At 34.2% G+C, this 24,810-nt stretch overlaps 1 protein-coding gene across 1 annotated transcript; it reads left to right on the top strand.

Moving 5' to 3' along the window:
* Window positions 1–2,569: 2,569 nt before the first annotated feature.
* On the top strand, window positions 2,570–24,341 carry LOC132291822 (uncharacterized). The gene is made up of 18 exons (XM_059790307.1): window positions 2,570–3,147; window positions 4,007–4,547; window positions 4,879–5,130; window positions 8,346–8,437; window positions 9,604–9,814; window positions 10,736–10,914; window positions 11,058–11,297; window positions 12,080–12,264; window positions 14,976–15,069; window positions 15,187–15,243; window positions 15,529–15,663; window positions 16,645–16,713; window positions 18,510–18,623; window positions 21,289–21,447; window positions 21,533–21,661; window positions 21,785–21,886; window positions 23,286–23,365; window positions 23,463–24,341. The coding sequence occupies exons 1-18, from the start codon at window positions 2,599–2,601 to the stop codon at window positions 23,812–23,814; spliced, it is 3,540 nt and encodes a 1,179-aa protein (XP_059646290.1). The 5' UTR covers window positions 2,570–2,598; the 3' UTR covers window positions 23,815–24,341.
* Window positions 24,342–24,810: the final 469 nt, after the last annotated feature.

The raw sequence follows: 24,810 nt of genomic DNA, 5'->3' as shown, positions 1-24,810 counted from the left end.
TATAACTATTTGATTCCTAATATATGGTTCTATTATAAAAAAAATAAAAAATAAAAAAACTTAAGATTAAATTAAGCTACCCTAGATTTGAACTCGGTGAAAAGTTTTTACCAAATAAAAATAACAGAACAATATATATACACACACTAAATCATTGGCAAAAAATCTAATTATACTGATTAATTAATGCCAAAACTGATTACATGTCTAACTTGTCTTTAGCCTTTTACTGCTAACTATTATAATTCTCAAACTGTTTAATGTATTTTAGGTGGTCTATACTTTCCGGTGATAAAAATAAAGAGAAAATTATTTATTATTAGTGGACCAACGCAATCCAAAAAAGCTGATCTATTGTTGAAAATTAATTTTGTTGAACTTCAATTATTAGAAAACAAATTTCATCACCGACAAAAATATTAAAAAACAAATTTACCAACAATTTACAAAGCCGTGAATTTTAGTTAGCGTCATTACAAGTGGTACCTAACATAACAAAGACAAAATATCTGACAGGTGCGATCAATTGAGATCATCATGTCTGGTGGACCGATGACTTCTTTCTGGGTCATGTAAAAGTATATACGGACGGTGGTACCCAATAATGTTTTCATGAAACATGTGTTTTTGCTATTAAAAAACGGTGTTAATATTTGTTCTGCATGGTGCGGCCCTCTGGCTTCCCCCAATCTCAATATTAGGGTTACTATCTCCTGTAATGCGATGTAATGTTCCTTGATGTTGGTAATATTGATATGAAACCAAAATAAATTTGCTAATCATTTTAAATAATTTGATAAAGGTAATCGATAAATTTAAGAAGTTTTTTTTTTTATTTTTTTATTTTTATAAATATTTTAAACCCAAATGGTTGTAGCCTATAACACATTTCAAAGTAGAAGGATAAATATTTAATTTTGTTGGTAAGCACAAAAGTGAATATGCCATAATGTTTTTTTCCGGAGGTAAAAAAAATAATAAAAAAGGGAGCAACTGGACTACATTGAGTGACTGTATGACCTTGGGCCTAACAGAAACACAAGTCTTACCGGTGAGTATTCGGTTTTGGTAAGAACTTTTGGGCCATATAGCTGTGAGACTTGTTTGTTCAGACTTGTATAAAGCAAGACTAGATTATTATACTACTATTTAAAAATACACAATAAAATATAAAAGTGTAGTGATACTTACACGGACACTTGCAGTGAATGGTCTAATTGAATAATTTTTAATTAACTATTTATACCAAATACAACTAAGTGTAGGGTTCTACTTCTTTATTTGTTGCATAATTGACCAATTAAAAAAGTAGGTCTAAGAATTCAATGCAACTATTTGTACAAGAATCATTTTCTAATAAAAAAATGTATGACTAACAAATTAAAATGACCCCACTATTACACACCTATATATATATTACCTACAAAATTTAAACGAGAAGTGATAGATCTTCCGACTTCAATTGTCAACTATTTCTCTAAATATAACGTGGTTGGGAATGAGTAAAAGAGAAAGAGAAACTTACGAGAATTTTTTTAAGAGTTCCAATGGAATTCAATCACGTTATATTCGAATGAAGAGTCAACAATTAAGGTCGAAAGACCTATCAAAATATATATCAGTATCTTGTTTGGTTGTTGGAATATCCAAGATGGAGCTTTATTGTCTTCCCATTTAGGGAATTGTTGTGGATCTCCCACTTATATCACTTCGCTTAAAAAGGCCCCCCTTGCAGGTTGAAGGTTGATGTTACCAATCTCAACGACCAATGAACCGTCCTACATAAAATGATCCAACGCCAACAACCTATGACACTTCATTTTTGTTCCTACAATTGCACCCAAAAAATTTATAGGGTGGGTCCAACTTGAATAAACATATTCAATAAGAGTTCTGTGATCATAGAGTTTTAGTTGATTTACCATTGATTTCATCTCTCTTTTTCTTTTTTTCATTTCGTTTGATTTTCATTTCATTGTTTATACAGCATTAAATTTGCAAAAGAATACTATTGCTAACCTAAATTTTCCTTACATATGAAATGAAATTACAAGTTTACATAAATTTGTCTTGAATCGATAATATATTAAACTTAAAAAAAAAAGTAATTTGGGAATCTAAATAAACGACTGTTTAAGACATCTTAAGAAATGTGAATCATCAAACCATTTTTTCTTTAAAAAAAAATATCCACACAGATATATTTTTTTAGATATACAAAAGAAAATAGCATAATAGTAAGTTTATATCACTTTTTATATATTAAAAAAAAAATCAAAGTTTTCTTGTATTTTTGTCAAAAATGTTTGTAAAAAGATTATATATAGTTGTGGAAAAGCATTTCATTTCAAATTTTTTGTTTTCTAAATTTTTAAAAATCATAAAAAGCTGTTTCTGTTCCATACATTTTGTTACATTTCCCATTTTTAAATTTTTTTTATTTATAATTAATAATTAATTAAATTTTTTAATATGACTTTTTCGTGAACCGGGTGTTCGCCGGTTCTACCCTAGCCCCGCTTTAAAACCTTTCAAAGTTCTAGCCCAAACCCTATATAGCCCTTCTCGACTGTGTCTCACACTTCTTCAGACTACGCCATGAAGAAACAACAGAAAACCACCACCGAGTCCGTGGAAGAAACAGAAAACCACCACCATGAAATTGCAGACGCAGCAACAATATTCACAGACTCCTCAGACATATGCCAGCAACTTTTAGACCGTTATGGCAAATCCTCCGCCCCACAACACCGCCACCTCTGCGCCACCGCCGCCGTGACGCGCTCCATCATTCAATCGGAGTCATTGCCCCTCACTTCCTTCTCTTACTTCGCCGCCACCATCTCCACCATCGCCGAGTCCTCTAAAACCCTAGATTCCAATGGCATTAATGCCCTTTCATCGTTTCTTGCCATTTTGCTCCCGCTGGTCCCTGAGAAGTCGATTGCGCCTGCAAAGGCGGCAGACGCAGTATCGGTTCTTGTTGACATGCTGGAGCCGCCGAGTGAGGCGGTGTCGACTGCGAGTTTGAGGGCCATAGTTAAGTGTTTAGGGGTTTTGGTGGGGTTTTGTGATTTGGAGGACTGGGCATCGGTTAAACTAGGGTATGAGGCGCTTCTTAAGTTCTCCATCGACAAGCGTCCGAAGGTATTATTCTACAGTATCTTTCTTTACATACAACCCTACATATGCATATACGTTAATGATTTTTTTGAATTTGCCGAGTTTTTGGTCGGTTTTTAATAATTGTCTACTAGATAATGCTCGCTCTTCTTTTGTTATTTTAGTTCCCGGCTTTCAGCAGAGTTTCTTTCTTCTGTTATGACTTGTATCAACTAAGGTTGCCGTAATAAGTCTGTTTCTTTGTGTCAAACAACTGCATTATTAGTCAATTTTGGGGGTTTTGTGATTTGGAGGATTGGAATAGATTAAATTGGGATTCAGAACTTCTTGTGTTGTCAATTGATAAACACCCAAGGGTATTGTTCTCTCTTTCTGTACATACAAACATATGTTATGTGAATATCGTACATAATTTGTCGAATTGGTTATTTTCTTGGGTATTTAGGAATTGTACAAGTAAATAATGCTCAATCTTCACATGTTATATTAGTTCTTGATTGTTGTTAGAGTTACTCAATTGTGACATGACTTGTATCAATTAAGATTGCTGTAATTGTTCTGTTGCTTTGCAATACTTAATTCCATTAATTTTCTTTTCAAACAATTGCTCTAAATATAATTTTAGGTTCAAAAAACATATTTATGATAGCTAGCAGCAAGATTAAATGATTCATAGTTAGTGCTGGTCTAATATCAAAGTGTTAAGAAAAAGATATTTTCTTTGGTCTCTGTAAAACACCAATTTAAATTGAATGGATTCAGTAAGATGTGACAGCAGGGACCGGGATCATAAGTAAATCCGTCAGGAATGGTGTGAACTATTTATAAATTGGTCATATTGGTCTTTTGATTTTTGTATTTACTTCTGATTATGTTTTTGCAGGTGCGGAGATGTGCTCAAGAATGTCTTGTGAAGTTTTTCAAGTCCCTTAAGTCTTCAGCTGTTATAAAAGAGGCAAGTAAATTGGTATTCTCTTTGCTCAAAAGTTACATGCCGCTGGCGGTTAAAATAAGTGCTTCACCTGTAGATGGACCTAAAGAAGCGCTGTCAAAACCTGAGCACCTGGAGGTCCTTTATATACTTAATTTACTGAAACTTAGCATTCCTTATCTTTCTTTGAAAGTCAGTTTAAAAGTTCTTCGAGAACTGCATAAACTTATGAGTTCCCAGTTCTCAGCATTGACAAGGCACGTGTTTAATACTATTGAGGCAATTTTAGAAAGTTCAAGCACTGATGATATTTCTCAAGAGGCAGAAGAAACTATAGAATCTCTCACATCATATTTGTCTTATGGGGAGAGGAACCCGATGGACACACTTATATCTGCAGCAACATTGTTAAAAAATGGTCTCAACAAACTTTATTCTGGTGCAGCGAGCAAATGGATCAGCAATTTTCCTTTGGTTTTTGGTTCTATAGCGGGTATGATCTTGTGTTCTTTGAAAATGTTATATTGGTATTGTTAATCCATAGAAAGTTCAAACAGTTTTGCTTAGACTGTTCTAAAAGATCCAAACTTCCTGTACATGTAAGAAATTCGCACACGCTGTGTAGATAAAAACTGATATTCTGATTAATGAACATTTATGTTTATGGTTATGTTTTTTCATTAGAGAGATTGGATCGAAAAAAAAAAAATTTTATCGTTCAGTTAATTTCTGTGAATTGCCGTTTGTTTTCACTTTTCAGTTTTTACACCATGTTTTCATACTGTGCATGTTGCAGGTACTAACTTAATGCATGTATCCTTTAGGTCTTCTGACATATGATGCCAGTACAGCTTCACATGCTTCAATTATTTTAAAAGAATTGATTAATTGCCACATTGATAGAAGAGGTTGTTTGATCGTTGAAGACCAACCAGTCGACTGTGAAGTTAATTCTAGCATGGAATCAAGTGCTCTGAAATCCATATGTGGTATATTTGATCATATGCTAAGCACCCGTGGTGGAATTCCAAATGAGTATATCTTGGCAGTTGTATCTGTTTTGTTCCTTAAACTTGGTATGTGGTTTTCTGCAGAGATAACGACATTAAACTGCTTTTATGCCATTGGAAATTGTCTCTTCTGCATCCGTGTTACTGATTCCTGTGATGTTATCTAATTGTTTCTATTAGTTATGTAAAGTTACAAATGACATGTATAGAGTGACCTTGAGGCAATTGTACTGCTTTGAACTTTTAATCAAATTATTGACTGATTGCATTGGTTGTTCGAATCCATTGATTAAGTTGATTTGGAGTTATCCAGTCTAACACCTAAAAGCTACATGGAATATTGGATTCAATTTATCTTAATACTCAACTGACCACCCACAACCATGAAATATTTTGTACTGATGTAATAGATAGTAATTTTCAGGTTCATTGGCTTTTGCAGTTAGGCATTTAGCATACTGCAGTTGATATTTTGATTTTGAACTGGGGCTATTCACCTTTCGGTGTCCAAGAATTATTTGGTTTTCTAAGTCTAATGTTTTGTGCTTCTTTATTTCCTGTCCTTTGTGATAGAAATACATTAGCATATTGCACTCAACCTCTTGAAAATTGTGCTTATGTTTCATCTACCTTGATCACTGTTGATGAGATTGACCTTTTTGTTCAGTTCTCTATAAATCCATTTACCTTAGCATCACCTCATCCATCCTTTGCACCAAGTTTTGCATCTTTGACTTCTCCTTGTGTCTGATGGATTGTTTATCATCTTAGTCTTGCCACCACCGTTATTGAGGCTGCAATAATACCTATCTTGTTTCGGATATAATTACTCTAGTTAAAGATGAAGGGAAACTTTTTAATTGCAACTCAACTACTTAAATGGATTCAGACAACTAATAAGTTTACTTTGGAACCCCATTTGTGATTCTTTCATTTAATTTATTATAGCTCTTGCTAATGTGTTAGTTCACAAGTGTTGAGTGGACTAGCTTCAACCAGACTAGGAAAGGATAGATAGCAAGCTTAATTTTTATGACACAAGGCAAAATAATTGCTTCTTGAGGGCCTTTTGACGAATTTTCCATTACTAACTCACCAGATTCAAGTTTGCAGCCCGAGTCTTTTAGCTGATAGTTTCTGCCATGTGATCAGCTCTATGCTTGTAGCTTGGTTGCCCCTCATATCCCTGGGGTCTTACATAAATTTAGGTAGGCAATGGTGAAGTAAAGATGGAGGGTGAACTTTCCCTTCAGGTTCACCAAATGATTTCCACCTAGAACTAGATGGGAATTAGGATTGGGAAGGATTTTTCTTTTCCTTTATTTATTTATTATTATTTATTAATGTTTTGGCACTTCAAATAACACGTATCTTCTTATACAGAAAGGTAAAAGTAAAACACTTATCTATTTGTTTTGTCAATGTGGGGTATTGGAAGAGGTAGACTAGATATAAACCTAACCTTTGGTAAGAGTTCTACAAAATGGTTGCTTTCAGACTCAATTTTATTCTCTCTCTTGTTAGAATTGAGTATTTTTCATTCCTTTATTATTGTAGCATAATGCTAAAATCAGGACACATCTTTTACCTTCCTTCTCTTGTTCTTGCTATACCAAACCAAATTGGAGGAGTTAGAATATTTCCTTTCATAGGTTACGTTATTTAACGCTTTTTAATTTTCCTTTCCCTTTTTCATCCCTCATCCTGATTAGCCCACATGCTTGTAGAATACAATATTTGCTGTGTGTTGATTCCTAACTTTCTGAAAGCATGACCCGATTCATTAAGTTAGTTTTTGTATTAGTGATATTCGGAAGCTGACATAATTGTCAGATAGGCTAATTAGACTGAACTTAACAAAACTTTTTCCCAACTATTTCGGATTGGCTACGTAAATCTTGTTTTACCATTCCATTCTATCTAAAGCTATAGTCTCAATCAAGTCACATGCTGTCACATCTTTTCTATATCTGTCAAGCTATGTTTGTTTTGCCTTTCCTTTCCCATTTCATTACCCCTCAATAAGGATAACGTTACTTTCCTGATTGGTACAGCTACTGGCAGTCTATGCACATAGCCAAACTATCTTAGCCGGTTCCCTCTTTTATTTGTTTAATTTTGCTACTTAAACTTTTATTTCTAAAGTTTTCAAGTAGGATGTCCTTACAAATTGCTTACTGATCAAAGGATCAGGGTGACCAATAAATTGAGGCATATGGTATCTACAATTGCATTGATTGGAAAGATCTATTTGTAGAACCCCTATAACAATATGTAGATCATTTTTAAGATGGATCTTTTTTTCTTTCTTTTTTTGATTAGTAAGATTTTATAAAAACGCTCAAAAGGGGAGCGGAACCATTGGAAACACGAGGGCCACAAGGTGCCTTAAACCTTCAAAGAGGCCAAAATACAATAATCTCCTCAATAGATCTATAATCTCTCCCTGAAACCCAACAAAAAAGAGTGGAAATAATAGAGAACTTAAGCGTAGAAATAGATTTCTTCTTTCCATCAAAATATCTCCTATTTCGCTCGAGCCAAATGCACCACCAAATACAAAGAGGCGTAGCCCTCTAAGCCTCCTGAATGAGAACCCCAACAGAGACACCTCTCCAAGCCTTAATCAACCCTCTAGAGGAACAAGGCATAACCCAATGGATCCCAAATAATCCAAGCATCAAATCCCAACAGTCTCTGGCCATGCTGCAGTGCAAAAGAAGGTGGTCAACTGTCTCCTCATCACACAAGCACATATAACAATGATTGACCACCACCTGATTCCTCCTCCTCAAATTATCCTGGGTTAAAATCTTGTCTAGGACGGAAGTCCAAGCAAAAAAGGCAACCTTAAGGGGGGCCTTAGATCGCCAAATAGACTTCCAAGGGAAAGGGCCTCCAGAATCAACCGAAAGGCACTTAAAAAGGAACCTAACCTCGAAACGACCCTGAGAGTTAGGACCTAAGATGGATCGTTTCTTGAAGAGCACACCCACAGTTTAATGTGTCCTCTTTTGCTGTGTCATTTTTTCTTCTAAAAACTTCATGGGCATGCTAATTATCTCAAGTTCTTTACGTAGTGAAAATATTATTTCTCTAATTATGGCTTCGTGTAGACATTTTTACTGTTGTTGTTGTTGTTGCTTTTTTTCCCTTCATTTGCTTTCCTTCATTCCTGTTAATGTAAGTCACAATCTCTAATGCATTCGTGTATCTTTCTTTAATTATGGTTCCATGATTTTTTATTTATCTTATTTTTATTTATGTTTATGCTTTTGTAGGTGAGATCTCATATATATATATGAAGAGTATAATCCATAAACTTGCTGACTTCATGGTCTTTGCTTGTAGCAGTAAGTTTGACACGAAGCATGTAAGTATTGAGGGAAGTTTCCTTGTTTGTAGCTAATAAGTCATACTAACATGGATTTAAGTTTGAAATGGGGACTTCAATTTTATATATTAATCTGTTTTCTTATTGTTGTTTCCCATTACTAATAACTACGTGTTATTCTATATTTAAAGAGAAATGATAAATGTATAAGATGTAGTTTAGTTAGCTCTGTAGTGAATTTAGATCTGCATTGTTATTAAGCCATCCATCTTCTTTCGCATCCAATTTTTATTTATTGTGGTGGCGAGATGGAGTAATGATAGTTTTTTTATTTTTTTTATTTATAAATAATTTATGATATTTGGACTTTGACAAGCTGTGCATTCTATCATCTCGAACAAGTATTTGAGAAACCTAAATTGTTCTGATTCCATTGTAGCAGTCAGACCCTTCAAAAATTTGTCTTTCAAAATCTGTTTCTCCCCCCAGCTGATGAAATGATGGGTATGACTTTAATATTAAGAGGTTTGACTTAGACTTTTATTCTTGATTGATCTTTTTTGCCGGTTGGAAGTTCTTCTTCTTCTTCTTCTTCTTCTTCTACTTTTTTTGGTTATATGAATTCATTGGGCAGTGAGTGGATAGTATATGCAGGTATTACATCAATGTGATTTTGATCACGATCACAATTGATCTCTGTACTTGTTGGGTGGGATGATGCTTTTAGAACCAAGCTACCCGGTCTTGTTGTCTCTTTCGAGAGGCTAGAGAAGCCTTTTTGGTTATCTACCTATAGAATTCACCGTGTTGATGTCTCCATATTGTCTCATGTCCTTTCCCTATGTCCGTTTGTACACAAGATTGATTAGTTCATAATGGTCCTTTTTTTTTTTTTTTTTTTTCAGGATTTTTGCCTCGCAAAAACCGGGATAGTCTTGGTCAAGTCTTCCATGTTGGTTTTAAGTTTTTAACAGTGCTGGGAAATAAATTATTCAGCCTGCCGCTTTCGATTTAGCCATTTGCTTTTTGCGTACTCTTAGCTTTGATTTTGAAAATTGAATTTTAAAAATAATATGGAGTTAGTGGCCATGCTTTTTGCTTAAATACGTGGGTGGTTATTAAATTTATAGTTATGGACAGACACCTTTCAGTTTCGCAAGTTTTCGTTAGTCAATGAATCATTTTTTTATTGATATCACTTGCAGCTTCAGGAATGCATTGGATCTGCTGTTATTGCCGTTGGACCAGAGAAGATACTTTCGCTTTTACCTGTTTCTCTGAATGCTGAAGATTTAACTTGTTCAAACATCTGGCTGATACCAATTTTAAAGAATTATGTTGTTGGGTCATCCTTGGGTTTCTACATGGAACATGTTGTTCCTCTTGCAGAATCCTTTCAGCAGTATTGTCAGAAAGGTACTCGTTCAAACGTCAAACAGAGGATTTGCCCTTTTAATTTGGTTTGGTTCTGGTACATTATTCATTAATCTTGTTGCCCTTAGTGATCTTCTTCTGAGAATTTGTTCGTTTGATATTGGGCTGTCATGGTTACTGCTGTAAAGCAGGTCGCAGGTCCACAAATATTTAATGTTTTATGAAACAAAAGCAAAATCCAAAATAAACCTACAAAGCTTTAGAATGAATGAAGAGTGCTTGGCATCATAGTATTATCTAGGAGTCTCCTTGGTGTTTTGAAGAACCCTATGAATCCAGGCATCACCTGGGCCCCTTCCAGGTGACATATTAACAATTACAGTTGTATTGACTTTTTTTCCCCCCCCCCCCCCCCCCCCCCCCCCTTCTTGGATTGATATGTGTTACCAACCTGATCGATTTTCTAAAACTATTGGGACTGATGGCAAACGTTAAATCAAATCCTATGACAGTTTTAGGAATTAGGACTGTCGTAGACCCCGTGTTTCTGCAAAAATTCTGATACCAAACATTATGAACTTGACCAATACAGCAAAAACTCCTATCAGAATGTATCCAATGAAATCCTCTAATACTTGGTACTGAAAGATGTTCATGCATCAGTCACCATAAGAATTTCTATAGTTCTTTGGTGGCAGAACTTAAAGGTGTGTACTTTCCGAGGTTTACGTGGCGCCATGATTTGCCTAGGGAGGTGTAAATGCTTAGATATTCATAGAACTTTTTCTGATCTGGATATTGTTAAGATTACGTCCCTTTGAATTATAGAATAATATCAGTACTTCTGCATGTAATGCCTAATGAGCCCTGACGACATATTTTTAATTTCTTGGAACTAGTTTCATCCTTGATTTGTATTGGTGGTTATTTTAAGTATGGAACTTAATTTGTGCTTTTTGCCAGATAAAAAGAGAGTGACTGGAGATGATATGCAGGCTCATGCTCTTAGCTGTTTTGAACTCTTACCTGCCTTTTGTCGCTATCCGACTGATACTTATCAAAATTTTGGACCTCTAGCTAACCTTTTAATTACTTTTCTTAAGGAATCATTTATGCTCAAAACCATCGCCATCGCTTTGCAGGTTGGGTTGAATCATTTACCATATCAAATTTCTGTACTTCTCTTCAATTTTCTGCTTTTATTTTATTTTCCTTGGAAGATTAATGTCTCTTTTGTTTTGTTTTTGATCTGATTTGGTCTTAATACATGATGTCTTTCACATAGGAACTTGTGGATCAAAACAAAAATATAATTGGATCTAATCAGGGTGCTGGTGAGTTTGTAAAACTTCCAAAGACCTGCGAAGTAAAAGATTCTTCAATAGAATTTGATAGAAAACCCTCTTATTCAAAGAAAATTGCGAGCAGAAACATCAGGGCTTTGGCATCATGTTCTAAGGAGTTGCTGCAAGCTTTAACGGATATATTTTTTGACTCAGCTCCTGAGAAGCGTGCAATTTTAAAGGTTTTACATACCATACTCATTTTTGCTTTGAAATGGTTTATACTGAAAGTTTGTGTGCTCCTTATTTATGATCATGTGCAAGTTTTTTTTCTTCTTGTCTATTCTCATTGGAAATATTATGGTCTCCTCTGTTTCTATTGAGGATGAGATTTGCTGAAGCCTATCTTATTGCATGATATGTAGCTTTGTGCATTTTCCTATGTTTATTTCTGATTCTTTTCATTATCCTTTTATATGCATAACTGTTGTTATTTACCAAAACGATACTAAAATATGTAGTTGTTTCTAAAAGTCAATTTTATCTGTCACTTTTTTCTTTGTAATAAATTAAATACTTTCTGTGAATAGTTTGATCATAGCACGTGTCTTTGTTTTTTATAACTTGAAATATTGAACTGTCTTTTAATGCCTGTGAAATATAATATACATTCAGGAGTATGATTGCATGCAGTTGTACATATATTAATACTCAACATGAGTCGTTGCTGGTCTTCTTTGCTGTGACCTCTCCCAAAGCATCACATTATTCAAATACTACCTTGATTGTATATATGATTTATTCGCCAAGAATCCAGCTGCTCTCAGATGTACTTAACTATTTATTGTTTAAGAAATATAACTTGTGTTAGAATAATTATCTAGGATGATCTTTGAATATTAGTCATTGCGATGATTTGTAAATGTTCATAATTTCCTTTCATTTTTTTTTTTTTTAACTTATCAAAAAAAAAAATAATAATTTCCTTCATTTTTTAAAATTTTATTTCATATTTTAATCTCAGGATGCAATTGGATGCTTAGCATCCATCACTGATTCTTCGGTAACCAAAGCGATATTCATTTCGTCACTTGAGCGATTTCAGTTCGTGAATGATTTAGGTGAATATGGAAAGCTGGGGAGTCATTCCAATGCTTTACTTGATAAAGAACAAGGAAGCACGCCTTTTGCTGATAAAGATGCAGAGAGGTATTTCTCAGTTTTTTTGTGTCAGTTTTGTAATTGAAACTTCGTTTATCACATTTTTTTTGGTCTTCCAGCAGCTTCAATTATCCCCTTCATTCTTAACTGGGTAATGAAATACTTCTTATTCATTAAGCATTTTTGTGTCTATGATTTTTTTTTAAAAAACAATTTATTTAAACATAGATGGCATCATGTTCTTTACTCTCCTAGCCTCTTTGGGGTTTGCTTTGGCAACCTTGATCGAAAATTCCATAATCAGTGAAAAGTTGTTCTATAGTTTCTTTGATGTTACAAATTTTCTTGAACGTAAGGGCCATGTGATTTCTTAAACAATCTTTGACAAAGCTCTTTCACCTCGTTTATGCATGTTCATCAATTTTGATACACTTAACATGATCAAAGTCACTAGTTTTTCCGTTTTCTTACCTTATGCAAGTTTGCATGCCTCTATAGTTACCTTCTAATTACCACTTGTTCCAGTCTTCAATTAGCATCCCTTAACCATTAGTAAAGCAAATTGATGATGTTATTGCCTACTTTTAAATGCCAGTTTTACCATTATCATTGTGTCAATGAATGTTTTTGTTGAAGATTTACTGAAGGAATCAGTGGAGGAAAATCCTCCAGTATTGATGATCTTTTCTATTATTGAAGATTTTACCGTTACCTGAGGAATCAATGGAAAATAATCCTCTTGTATTTAGATTGTTTCCTATTTTCTATCTCTTTCCATTATCATCATTTCTTCTCCTATATAGAGGAGCCTCCACCATTGTTTTGAGTATGAAAAAGAGAGTTTATAATAAAAGTGATGTAGCCCTTAGGGCTTTGTGTGCCGTGGTTCAGCCCTAGTAGCGGAACCACGTATATTCTTGCCTTGTGTTCTTCATTACTTTGTTTCTCTATTCATTTTTAACAGTTTTAATATTTTATTATACCCTATGACTGGTGAAATGAATTGCATTATTAGCCCCTGGGTGTATCTCCATGATGGGCATGTAAATCTTTTTTGATCCAACAATATTCCCTACCCCCATCTCTCTTCTTCCATTTGAAATTGCTGCCTGTCTTCACCTCTTTAACACAGCCACATCTTGGCTTCATGTATTACTGATACCAATAGACTAATTTCTGCAATTGGTGCGCGCGCGCGCACACAGTTAGTTTTCGTCTTGAAAATGAGAAAAAACTTTTAGATAGGCAACATCAGTGGCAACTATGATTACCTCACCGATTGTCTTTTCCACCTGACATGTTGCCATTTGTTCTGATGTGGCAACGAACTAGTCATTGTTTTCATAATTTTTTTTTCCTAGTTCGTTTTCGTAATTTTTTTTTTCCCTAGTCTGTTTTCATAATTTTCATTTGTATAAAAGTTGAAAATTTGAAACCTAAACTCGGGTCACCTCCAGACAACCAAGACAAGTGATGATTATGATATCCAATTTTGATTATAAAATACAAAAAGCGAGTGAAGTTGAGGAAATTTGAAAGAAATAGAAATTTAGTGAATTGCAATGTGTTGCAACTACATAATGGAAGACAGTTTGTTTCTGGAATTTGGTTGATTTTTAATCAATAATTCTGTTCAAATATGTGGTTAATGATGTAGCTGCATACTACTTCAACATCCGTAGGCCAAGACGTTCAATAGTTGAGGCTGGTTTGATTTCATAAATGCCATGGTATGTCTCAATGACTTTTGGGAAATTTATGGGTGCTTGGTCTGATTTGGCTGGTTTTTCGATAGGACAATGGTAATAGAGTACTTGATAACATAAAAAGGTTACATTCTGCCGAGTGTGTTGGCGTTATTAGTGCAACAAGTTTGGCAGTAGAGGTTAGTATAGTTTTAGAAAAGCCGAGGCAGTGAGGCCTACAGGAGGCCAATGTAAATTTTAGAAACCTTAAGATAGTTTGGTGTAATTTACCTTTATTGGGGGGAAAAAATCAGTAACAAGTAAATTAAATTAACATAGTAGAGAATTGTTTAATCAAATACATAGTATGCTGAAATCTTGATATTATTGTCTATGGACTAAGTGCTAAAAACGAGATCAGATGTTTTGTAACTCCATTCATTGGGTTGGTGGTGGTATGACATTAAAAATGTCACTTTAGTTCATTTAATTATTTTTGGCTCCGTTGGGTTCTTCAACATTTTCTTCTAACCCCATTTCAAACTTTTTTTAGTGCTCGAAGAATCATATTTTCTTTAAGCCATTTGTGAGCCATACTTCTGTTGTGGTGGCAAAGATTTGCTTACTAACTTTTGGATTATTACTATAAAATGTTTAATCACAACTCCTGTTACTGCTTCTCTATTGGCAACTTCCAATAGCACTCTCAAGAAAGAAATGATGAATTTCTTGTTAATAAGAAAGGAAAAAATAAGAAAGTATAAAGGAAGTATGTGAAATAAGATTAATGTAGTATAAAGATGTAACATAGATAGATTTCTGGCAAAGACTAACCTCCTGCTTCAGTACCACATCCCCTTCAAATTATTTCCTCTAGTTGGACTTTAACTTTTCACTTTTTTTTTTTTTTTTTCTTTTTTAATTTTTTAATTTTATTTTCACGCGTCTATACTATATGTAGATATCTGAGTGGGACATATGTGGATAAATAAAAAAATGTCAACAAAAGATATTCTTAATTTCATGGTTCTAAAACATGTTCATAAATAATTTTGGTAATTCTAATTCATACAGGTGTTTGATATTGGAGCTAGCATCTTCTTTTGCTGAAGGAGCTACTGAGGATCTTGTTGGTCTAATCTTTAACTGCATTAAAAATGTTCTGCAGGTAACTTGTTAATCCATAATTTCTGTATTATCTTTGCCATGTCTCACCCACCACTATGGTGTCGGTAGAATCGTAAATCCATCCTGATATGATTTTTATTAATTTTTGGTATTTAAGGAAAGTGATGAGATTGCTCAGCATGAAGCATACCACACTTTGAGCAGAATTTTAGAGGTTTGTAGTAGCACTTTGGTATTACAGATGTATTGTTGAATTTTTTTCCTTTCCTTTCTTTTTTTATAAAGAAAATCGTATTATTAATTCTCTCTTCTTTTTTTTTTTTTTTTTTCTTAGTTGGTACTCACACACACATGCCTCCACTGAGGCTCGAACCCCTGACCTCCCTTTGAGAAGTAGGGGTTTGGCACCGCTAGGCCACTGGCCTGTTGGTCATATTATTAATTCTCAAGAACTTATTCATTGTTGCTTAGCCTTACATTACGTTTTACTATGGTGCAGAAACATTCTTGGTTTTGTTCTTCACAGTTCACTGAGCTGATGGATTTATTACTTTGTCTGAAGTCCCCTGTTGATATTACATCTCTTAAAAGCCGTTTTGCTTGCTTCCAGATTTTGTTGGTCCACACAATAAAGGTTTGAAGATTCTTTCTTTTTAGCTAATGATTGAAAAGCAATAAATTTTTGAAATTGAATATTTCACTTCCTTTCTGGAATTTTCCCTCAAGCATAATTCCACTAGATGAGAACTGTAACATGGTGATGATGTCATTGCATAATTGCATTAATGAAGCAATCTATTATTTTGGCAAACCCAAATCTTGTGAATTAAGGCCATCTGGTTAATTTTCGAAAGCTTGACTATCTTGTAGTGTTTGTTTGAGAGCAAGTCCTTTGACTGTTAAAGTGGGCAAAGTCAACAGACTTGGGTTGTGTAAATTGCAATTCGGTCCTGGCTTGGTTAAAAAGTAACAACCTGGTTTCATTTTGGGCTGGGCTCAGGTTACTGTGTCAGGCAACCCGAAGCCCAACCCGAGACCGTCCCGAATTATTAAACTCCAACTAATCCGACTTATGAACCCGAATGATATGTAATATATATATATATGTATGTATATATTTTTGTGTTGGTTGCATGTGGTTGGTTATTTAGTGGGTTTACTTTGTTGTTACACTGAATCAATCTTTTGAAAATATTAGTCAGGTTACAAACCCAGTAACCCTAATTCAGATCTCCCACTTCACCTCGTGCCTCCTCTCTTCTATTATTGGTTCTTACTTTTTCTTTGGCAAAAAAACTGAAGAGTGGCTAGTTAATTATAGTTATATTATCATAACTCATGTTGTATCCTTAATAGTCCATTTGTACATTCCTTTTTCTTTTAGCGCTTGCTTGAGCTTTATGCTTGCATAAATTGCTTTTGTTCCTTGTAATATTTGGATTTCAATTAGACTGTGTCTTTTGGCTCATTAAGTCGTAGTTACAATTTATTTATACTAACCTATAAGGACTTCCAGACTGAGATATTGATTTGCTTTTGTCTCGTGCAATTACCTCTGATTTTCCAGATGAAATATGGAAATTTTGCTAACACTACTATAATATGCTTTGTGCAGAGAAGTTCTGATGAAGAAAACACCAAGGCTTTTCTTATTCTCAATGAGATTATCCTCAAAATAAAAGATGTAAGATCTACATGATGAAACTAAATCCCCCCTCCTTCCTTTTTCTTTACTTTTTTCTTTTAAAAGTCGATGTTCTCCCTCTCTCATTCCTATACCGAGTACATTGGTGTACTTTGTGCATGCATATGAACTTCTCTGTTGTGCAATGTGGAATGAAGAAATGATTATTGCAGCCACATTAAATTCTTTTAGATGTATGCAGTGAGTGTGAAGCTAATCAAAATATCTATAGATAACTGGGAAGTTAATTTAAAGGCCTTTTGGTGTTCAAAATTGAGAACACAGCAGGGGTTTACCAATCAAGTGTTTATTGTCTAGTTGTATATCTTTCTCTTATGTATCTTTTATCCCAATGTTTCAATTATTTTAACCTGACAGTTTTGCCACTTGGTAGTAATTTAAAGTGACAGACCATGTAAAAAGAGATCAGGTATAATAGCATGAAAAATAAAAAGGACCTCAGAGAGCTCTTTCCTGTTAAGTTGTTGATAAAGGATTGAGTCAGAATAGTTTGGTAAAAGTTGGTTCTATGGCATTGTTGTGTACTCTTTTATACCTAATTAATTCGATTAATTTATTTTAGGCTTGTTATACTGTAAGTTGGACATTAAAGAACTTTAACTTGCGTTTAGAATAGTTCAAGTGTTTAGTTTTTTTCCACTTGCATGAGAAATAAAGATACAAAACTGAACAAAAAGAGCATATTTATAAATTGAAAAAAAAAAAAAAAATTTAATTACCACACAAATTTGGAATTTTCTTGATTTTCATATGTAAAAAAAACTTCCAATATGTTGCAGTGCTAAAAGATTTCCACTTAACTTTGTGAGAACAAATAATGGATCCTTAACAGTGTGCCGCTACAATAACATAAGGTCTACTACTTTAATACTCCCATTCCAATCCTCAGCAGGGAAGTCAGTGGTCTTATAGCTCATGACTTAGTCATAACTAGAATCATTTATCATCTGATTCTTTACCTATGTTTTTCTTTTTTGAAATATTATTACTGAATGATTTGATTGCAATAATTTAATGTACTTTGATTAAATCTTATATTTAGATTTGAGAGAAGAAACAGGAAATGCTAAACTCAATAAAGCTTTTTCCCAATTACAAATAAAAAATCTAAGCAAATAAATTTGCCCCCTCCTGAAGTAAAATTTCTTAAAAAGTACTTGCATATATTCTTGTTATCACTCTTTCAGTGGGGTTGATAGTTGATATGTCTGAAAGAAATGACAAAAATACGTACTCATTGTAGTACATATATGAAGAAATAATATATGAATGCTATTGTACTTCTTATCCCAATTTGTTTAAGTAATATGCATATTATTCCCTTATACATCTATATAAGTGTTCTCATGAAATTTTTATGCCAAATATATATATATATATATATATATATATATATATATATATATATTTTTTTTCTTAGTTGGTACTCACACACCCACGCCTCCATTGAGGCTCAAACCCTTGACCTCCCTTTGGGAAGTAGGGACCTGATTTTTAATGGTACTTTAAAAATAATAAGATTGTATTATACCTGTACATATAATTTAAAGTTCATATAGATACATATTCCGTAATTTACTAAGTATAATTGTAATTGGAGGTGAAAGTTAATGCATTTGAAGAACAAGAGATTTATTCTAAGTTGAAGAGGAATTTAATTTTTGATCTTGGATGGTTACTTGAACTATAGACAGAAAGGCAGCACATTAGCAATATTTATTGGCATCATAGTAAAATTGGTAAGTTTTAATATTCTGTGTTTTTTCAATATGCAGTCTAATGATGAAGTTAGGAAAGCAGCTTACGATATGCTCCTTTGGGTGAATTCCAGCTTGCAGAACTCATCATCTGCTACAACAGATGAGCCGCAGTTCAAATTCATTGGCATGGTGGGTGCATTCGTTGTCCTTACTTCGAAATAAAAGTATCGGTTTTTTTAGTCTTTTTCCCCTTTTCTTTTTATTTTTTGGTAAATTACACTTGCACCTTTTTATCCCATTGGGGTATGAAAGCAAATGGAGGAGGAGGAGATACCACTAGGGTTAAGTCCTGTGTGTATAATGGACCGGTTAATGCTAGAACTGTAAATAAAGAATCGGCATCTCCTTTGAAACATAAAAGATCATTCTTACATAGCATAGTCCAAGAGGACCCACTTAAAATCTTTACTAAAGTGTGACCAGCCATCATATTAGCAAATAAATGTAATTTTTAGCTTCATTCCTAAGGTACTTTTGTATTTTATTTTGTTCAACATTTTTTGTTATCTTGCTTTGATTTAGTGTTTTTGCTTACCTGTGTTGGTGCTTTTCGTTGTCAATATAAATCACGGATTTTTTATATGGAACTCTGAGTTGGAAGAAAATGTTGGGCAATATATCAAAAACTTTTTTTTTCTTAATACAAAAAGAAATGTCACGAGAGTTCGGAGTTCGGATCCCAGTCTTGCTTTCATCCGGGTTAGAGGGACCTAGGTACATGGGAGGGCAACACTTGTTGTGTACCCACAATCTTTTTGGGCTACAAAAAAGAGAAAAAAAAATCATATTTTTAAAGGTAAATTACACTGACCTCCCCTGAGGTTTATCATGATTACTTGGACCTCCCCTATAGTTTTAAATGTTACTCTGACCTCCCCTAAAAAGCAAACCATATAACACGGATCTCTCTTAGTACTGATGCACTGTCAAATGGACTAACGGAATTGATTATTTTACTTAAATACCCTCAACTAATAATGTGAAGTGACTTTAGGGTCCATCTTTATCATGTCGTTTCAATAACATTGTTCAACAACTTCAAAGGGGAAAATAGGGCTCCCGTTCTCGCGTCAAGAGTTAGAAAATTTGGGTGCTCTTCCTATTCCAATACAGCACAACTACAATTGGAATGTTTATTTTTTGGTTGGTTATTGCGTGATTAATTTGATGTGGTTTGTATAAATTAGATGGATTAAAGCATTGATAATCAGAGATGCCATAGATTACATCTGAGAGTTGCATGAGCAAAAAAAAAGAATCAAAGCTGAGATATGGAAACTGGAATCAGGAAAATTGAAGAAAAATATGGGCTTTGACTTGTATATAGAGATGCTTATGCTATTGAAGAAAAAGTGAATTGATGAGTGCTGTGACAATGGGTGTAGAAGAACATTACCATTGAAGTTCTTGAAGTGGGTTTACATCTCTCTCTCTAGAAATTGATTAAATGATTTAGTTATTTTTTTAAATTTATTGATTTGGTCAACTAATGAAATGGCAGTTTAAGGGTATTTTATATGGGAGAGAGAACAGTTGTAGTGAGAGAAAACAACTTAGTTATATGTAAATACGTAGTACATAGAGAGAAAACAGCTCCATTTAGAGAGAGAGGGGTTGTTGCCGAGAATTGAGTCAAACCAGTCAGGCCGGCATTGACCTCCCAGAGCCGTTGATTTAGATTATTCTTGGTCTTTTTTGGGTCAGATCTGATGCAGTTTTGGGCAGAAAGTACTGCTAAATTTTCTTCTTTAATTTGGCTGCTTGAAATTTAAATTATGATTCAATTTGATTTTGTCTTATCAAATTGACAATTATATTTGCAATTTCCAAACAAAAATGCCCTAATCAAGATGGTCAATTTGATTTTGGTTGCACCATGGGATTCGAAACATCATCATCTTCTTCTTCCTTCTCCTTAAGTTCTGAGCTTCATATATTTTGACAAAATCAATTGAAAGAGAGTGCTGGATATGAAAATGGATGTAAAGTTTGCATAACAATTATATTTGGAGAGATGAGTGCATTTTTGTAATTGTTCATGACTTTACCAGGTTCAGATGTTGTTTCACTTCCCAGAAGGACAATATTGGAATTTTATTAAATTAAATGCATGACATCAGCGATTTCCATCGTTGACTAATTCTGACCGTTGAAAAAGGAGGTCTGTGTTACAATGTGCCCTTTTTAAGGTAGATCAGAGTAATATTTGAAACCATAGGGGAGGTCCATGTAACAAGATCAATTAGCGGGTTTCTGTTGATCCTTTACGGAAAATTAGATGGTCTTCCTAAATACCCCTTTATCAAAAATAAAATTGACTATGCGACTTTATTGCATTGGAAAAGGAAAAGACTATATTATGACTATGCTATGGACCTCCCTTGTTCAGCGGATTATCTTGGAGCGAGGGTTACTATTTATTCTATTCTGTTGGTAATAATAGAACAATTCTGTTTGTAGGAAAAAAGGGAAGCAGATTTATGTTGTACTCGATAAGTTACAAGTACCAATATGCAATAGGGCTGAATTATTGATAAAATAATATTCAAATACCAAATCAGCCTATCTATATATAACCCCCATGAAGTAGAAGCAGCTCTTGGGAAGGTCAAAGAAAGAACTTGTTCTTCCTCTGTAAGGAATTCTTCCTTGTGCAATGACATATTTTTGTGCATCACTGCTAATTCTGCAATTCTTGTGCATCCCAAGTAATTAGGAGTATTTTTCAACTGTGTTTTCCTTTTCATATAATTTGTGATGAAATCTGATGTTTCATAATGATGTTAATATTCAGATAATGGGCTATCTCTCCAGTTCCTCCCCTCAAATAAAAAGTGGAGCAGTGTCTGCACTGTCTGTGTTACTATATAACGATACAAATGTCATTTTGATACCTGATCTGGTTCCATCTGTTTTAGCTTTGTTGCAAACTAAAGCAGTGGAAGTTATTAAGGTGTGTGTCCATTATCTCCTAATTTGTATTTTCAATCATTATGTTACTGTTAATTCTCATGATTTGATTGTTACAAATTTAACAGGCTGTTTTGGGCTTTGCAAAAGTATTAGTATCTTGCCTTCAATCAGAAGAGCTGCAAAATTTTCTTTCTGATACTCTTAATGGAGTACTCCCATGGTCGTCTGTCTCGCGGCATCATTTTAGATCAAAGGCATGTGTAGTTTTGGATTAAAATAACATAATAAATTGACTTGTTTATATATATTTGTGCATGTGCTTGTACCTTTCTTTCTTGAAAAGCGCTAGAAATGTGCACGTTTCACTGTATATACAGGTCACAGTCGTACTGGAGATCATGATACGGAAGTGTGGTTTTGCTGCAGTAGAGTTGGTTACACCAAAGAAATATATGGGTTTTGTCAAGGATATTTTGAAGGTAATCTCTTTGGGCGCCGTGTTTTTATTTATTTATTTTATAATTCCTTTGATGCCAGAATCAGTATTGTCCGAACACTTGGTAGAATGCTAGCATTGGCTTAAGCTTTAGTCCCTGTTTGTCTTGAAAGTTATTGATGTTGATGTCCTGTAAACTTGCAACAACATCTGATGAAATAAAATTTTACTGTTATCTGAAACCTAACAATGCTATGACATGCATTTTGTTATGAACAACAAAATCAGTGAAGGGAAAACACAATCACAGTTGTGAGAAAAAAAAAAAAATGTCTTTGGGGATTGGCAAGTGGTCTTGGTCCATAGAGGAAAGGGTGATCACTACAACCAAAAACTATTTTTGGTCATTTTCGTTGTAGTGAGAGAAGTTCTTTACTACAGAAATCTTACCTGACCAGGTGTAAATTTAAGGATGTGATCTGTACAGTCGAAGCTTGTTGCAGGAACAGATTCACTTCTAATTGTAGGTCCAGCTGGTACACTTAAGGTTGTGATGCTTGTTTCAGCTGACTGGAATTTTTTATCCTCTTCTAATTGTAGGTCCAGCTGGTACACTTAAGGTTGTGATGCTTGTTTCAGCTGACTGGAATTTTTTATCCTGTGTCATCGGAACTTTTCTTCGGCTGTATTGCTTTATTATACAGCTACGTGGATTCGTAAAATGTTTAGGAAATAAATACTTCATACAAACAAAAGGATAAGGTTTTGAATCTGTTAACAACCATCTACTTTAGAAGCTTAAACTGTTGGAGAGGGTGTAGCCTCAGGTGTGACGACCTTTTTGGTCCAACACCTTTTTTTTTTCAATTTTTAATTAGGGTGACGGTGAGGTTTGAACTTGAGACTTTTGGCTCTGATGTCATGTTAACAACCATCTACTTCAAAAGCTTAAACTGTTGGAGAGGGTGTAACTTGAATGTTTATATCATTCAACAGAATCCTTTTTGAATATAGGGCCCAAGAATCATATCTTTAGGAAATTAATAGTGGAGGGTGAAAGTAAAAGAAAATGAAGTGGATGAAAGGAAAATAAATTTTCCCTCCTCTGATTTATTTTTTCAAGAAAATTTTGGGAAATTACCATTTGATGGTTTGAATATCATGAAACTTACCATAAAAGAAAGGGCATTATTGTAAGTTTATAAAACTTGCTCAAGAAATCAAAATTTTCTTGTATTTTTTGTGGAAAATTTTATGGGAAAATTAGTTTGTTATGGAAAGCAATTTTGCCTCAAAATATTTCCTTTTCCTGCTAACCAAATCTCTAGAATGTTCAGAAAAATTCCAATTTCTATCTTTACTAAACGGAGCTTTATATATGTGTCTAGATTTCATCTGGATGGTGCATTATTAATTTATACAATGCTTATTTCACACTACAGAGTCATCATGGCAAGATAAATTTCAAGGATAGTGGCACTACTGTTGTTGAGCGAAATGTTCCAGAACCATCTCTGAGGAGGTCTGGTCTTTATACGCAACTGTACTCTTCATGTCTTCCATATTATATGTTTTTAAATCACATTTTCTCATTGTTATTGAACTTGAATTTTGTTTAGGCAGCGGAAGAGGAAGCACATGGAATCAGATATTTCGACTGAGGGAAATGGTTCAGTTGAACTAGGAAAGAGGAAGTGGGTGAAGAACCGTGATGTTATCACCCCTACAACTAATGAACCTCATAAATCTGCTGGCTTTGACGATGGTGCTAAAAGGATGAAGAAAGCTAGACATCTTGATCATGCATCGGTGGCAGGACGAGCAAACAAAAAGGGGAATTTCAACAGGCATCCCTTAGATAGTGGAAAGAGAAAGATGGAGTGGACGAAAACGAGCAAAAATAATGAAGCAGCTGTTCGTAAGTCTGCTGCTGCTTCGAAATCCCCCATGCACAAAAAATCGAGGAGATAACATAATTTTAGTTAATGAGCGTGGAGGTGCAAGAGTTTGGGACTTCTATGCTTCCGAGGAGTATGGCAAGAACCACAAAAAAAAATTGGCCTTCTCTTCAAGTAGTGGAAAATGAGGTTGGGGCTTCTAGAGGATACCGCTTGCTCTTCTATGCAACGGCCATTGTTAACAAAACAAATAGATATGTGGCTTATTGGTCTCAGTTCCGAGCAGGATGGGCATTCTCTGTGAATTGCAATGCTCATATGTTTGGAGTGTTGGGAAAAAGCCCGACTGTAGAATTTTTAAAGCTGAGGGAGAAAGGTGTTATGTATGTTTGAGAAGACTAAAAACTTTAATTTAATATCCGTCTATCCGTGTCCGGTATTGGTAGCAAGTTTTGTACGTAATATATTTCTGGCTTTTTTTTATTATTATTATTTTTTTGCGGATCGATATTCGATGGGGGCTGGTGATTGATTTTTGTTACTTTTTAAACATTTGTATTTTTTATATTATGATAAAAATATTTCCTTTTATATCATCAATGACCTGGTTATATCAATATCTCAGACTTGTCTTTGCGGGTTGGGGCAGATGTCCCATTGGGCTTAACTTGCTTGACAGCGGCCTTGGCAAATTAAACCTATTGGGTCACAATTTTGGGTTTGGCTGCGGGCATGAGGTCCAACAGCTAAGCCTGATGTCCAAACTTTTTTGATCAGGCTCACTTACACCAGGGGCCTTTGTCCTGGCTTTGTCCTCGTTTAGCCGGGAGTTATAAGATTCAAAAATATTTTGTTCTTTTTTTAAATGTTACAATTCATTATAGATAATTTAGTTATTTCTTTTCATTTTTTAAAATTTAATGAATCAACAACCTATTAGTTTGTGATGAATAAATTGGATAGAAGATTTAAATATAATATGTATATATATTATATAAATAGCTCGTTGCTTCGGCCCAAAAAAAAATCGAAAGTCCACCCCAGAGCGTCCAATTTTTTGTCCGATATG

Source organism: Cornus florida, unplaced genomic scaffold, assembly GCF_030987335.1.
Source record: "Cornus florida cultivar Cherokee Brave unplaced genomic scaffold, ASM3098733v1 CherokeeBrave_3.0.0_Hap2_Chr02, whole genome shotgun sequence".
In the NCBI taxonomy this organism is placed as follows: Eukaryota; Viridiplantae; Streptophyta; class Magnoliopsida; order Cornales; family Cornaceae; genus Cornus; species Cornus florida.
This window is presented reverse-complemented; position numbering and strand designations above follow the sequence as displayed.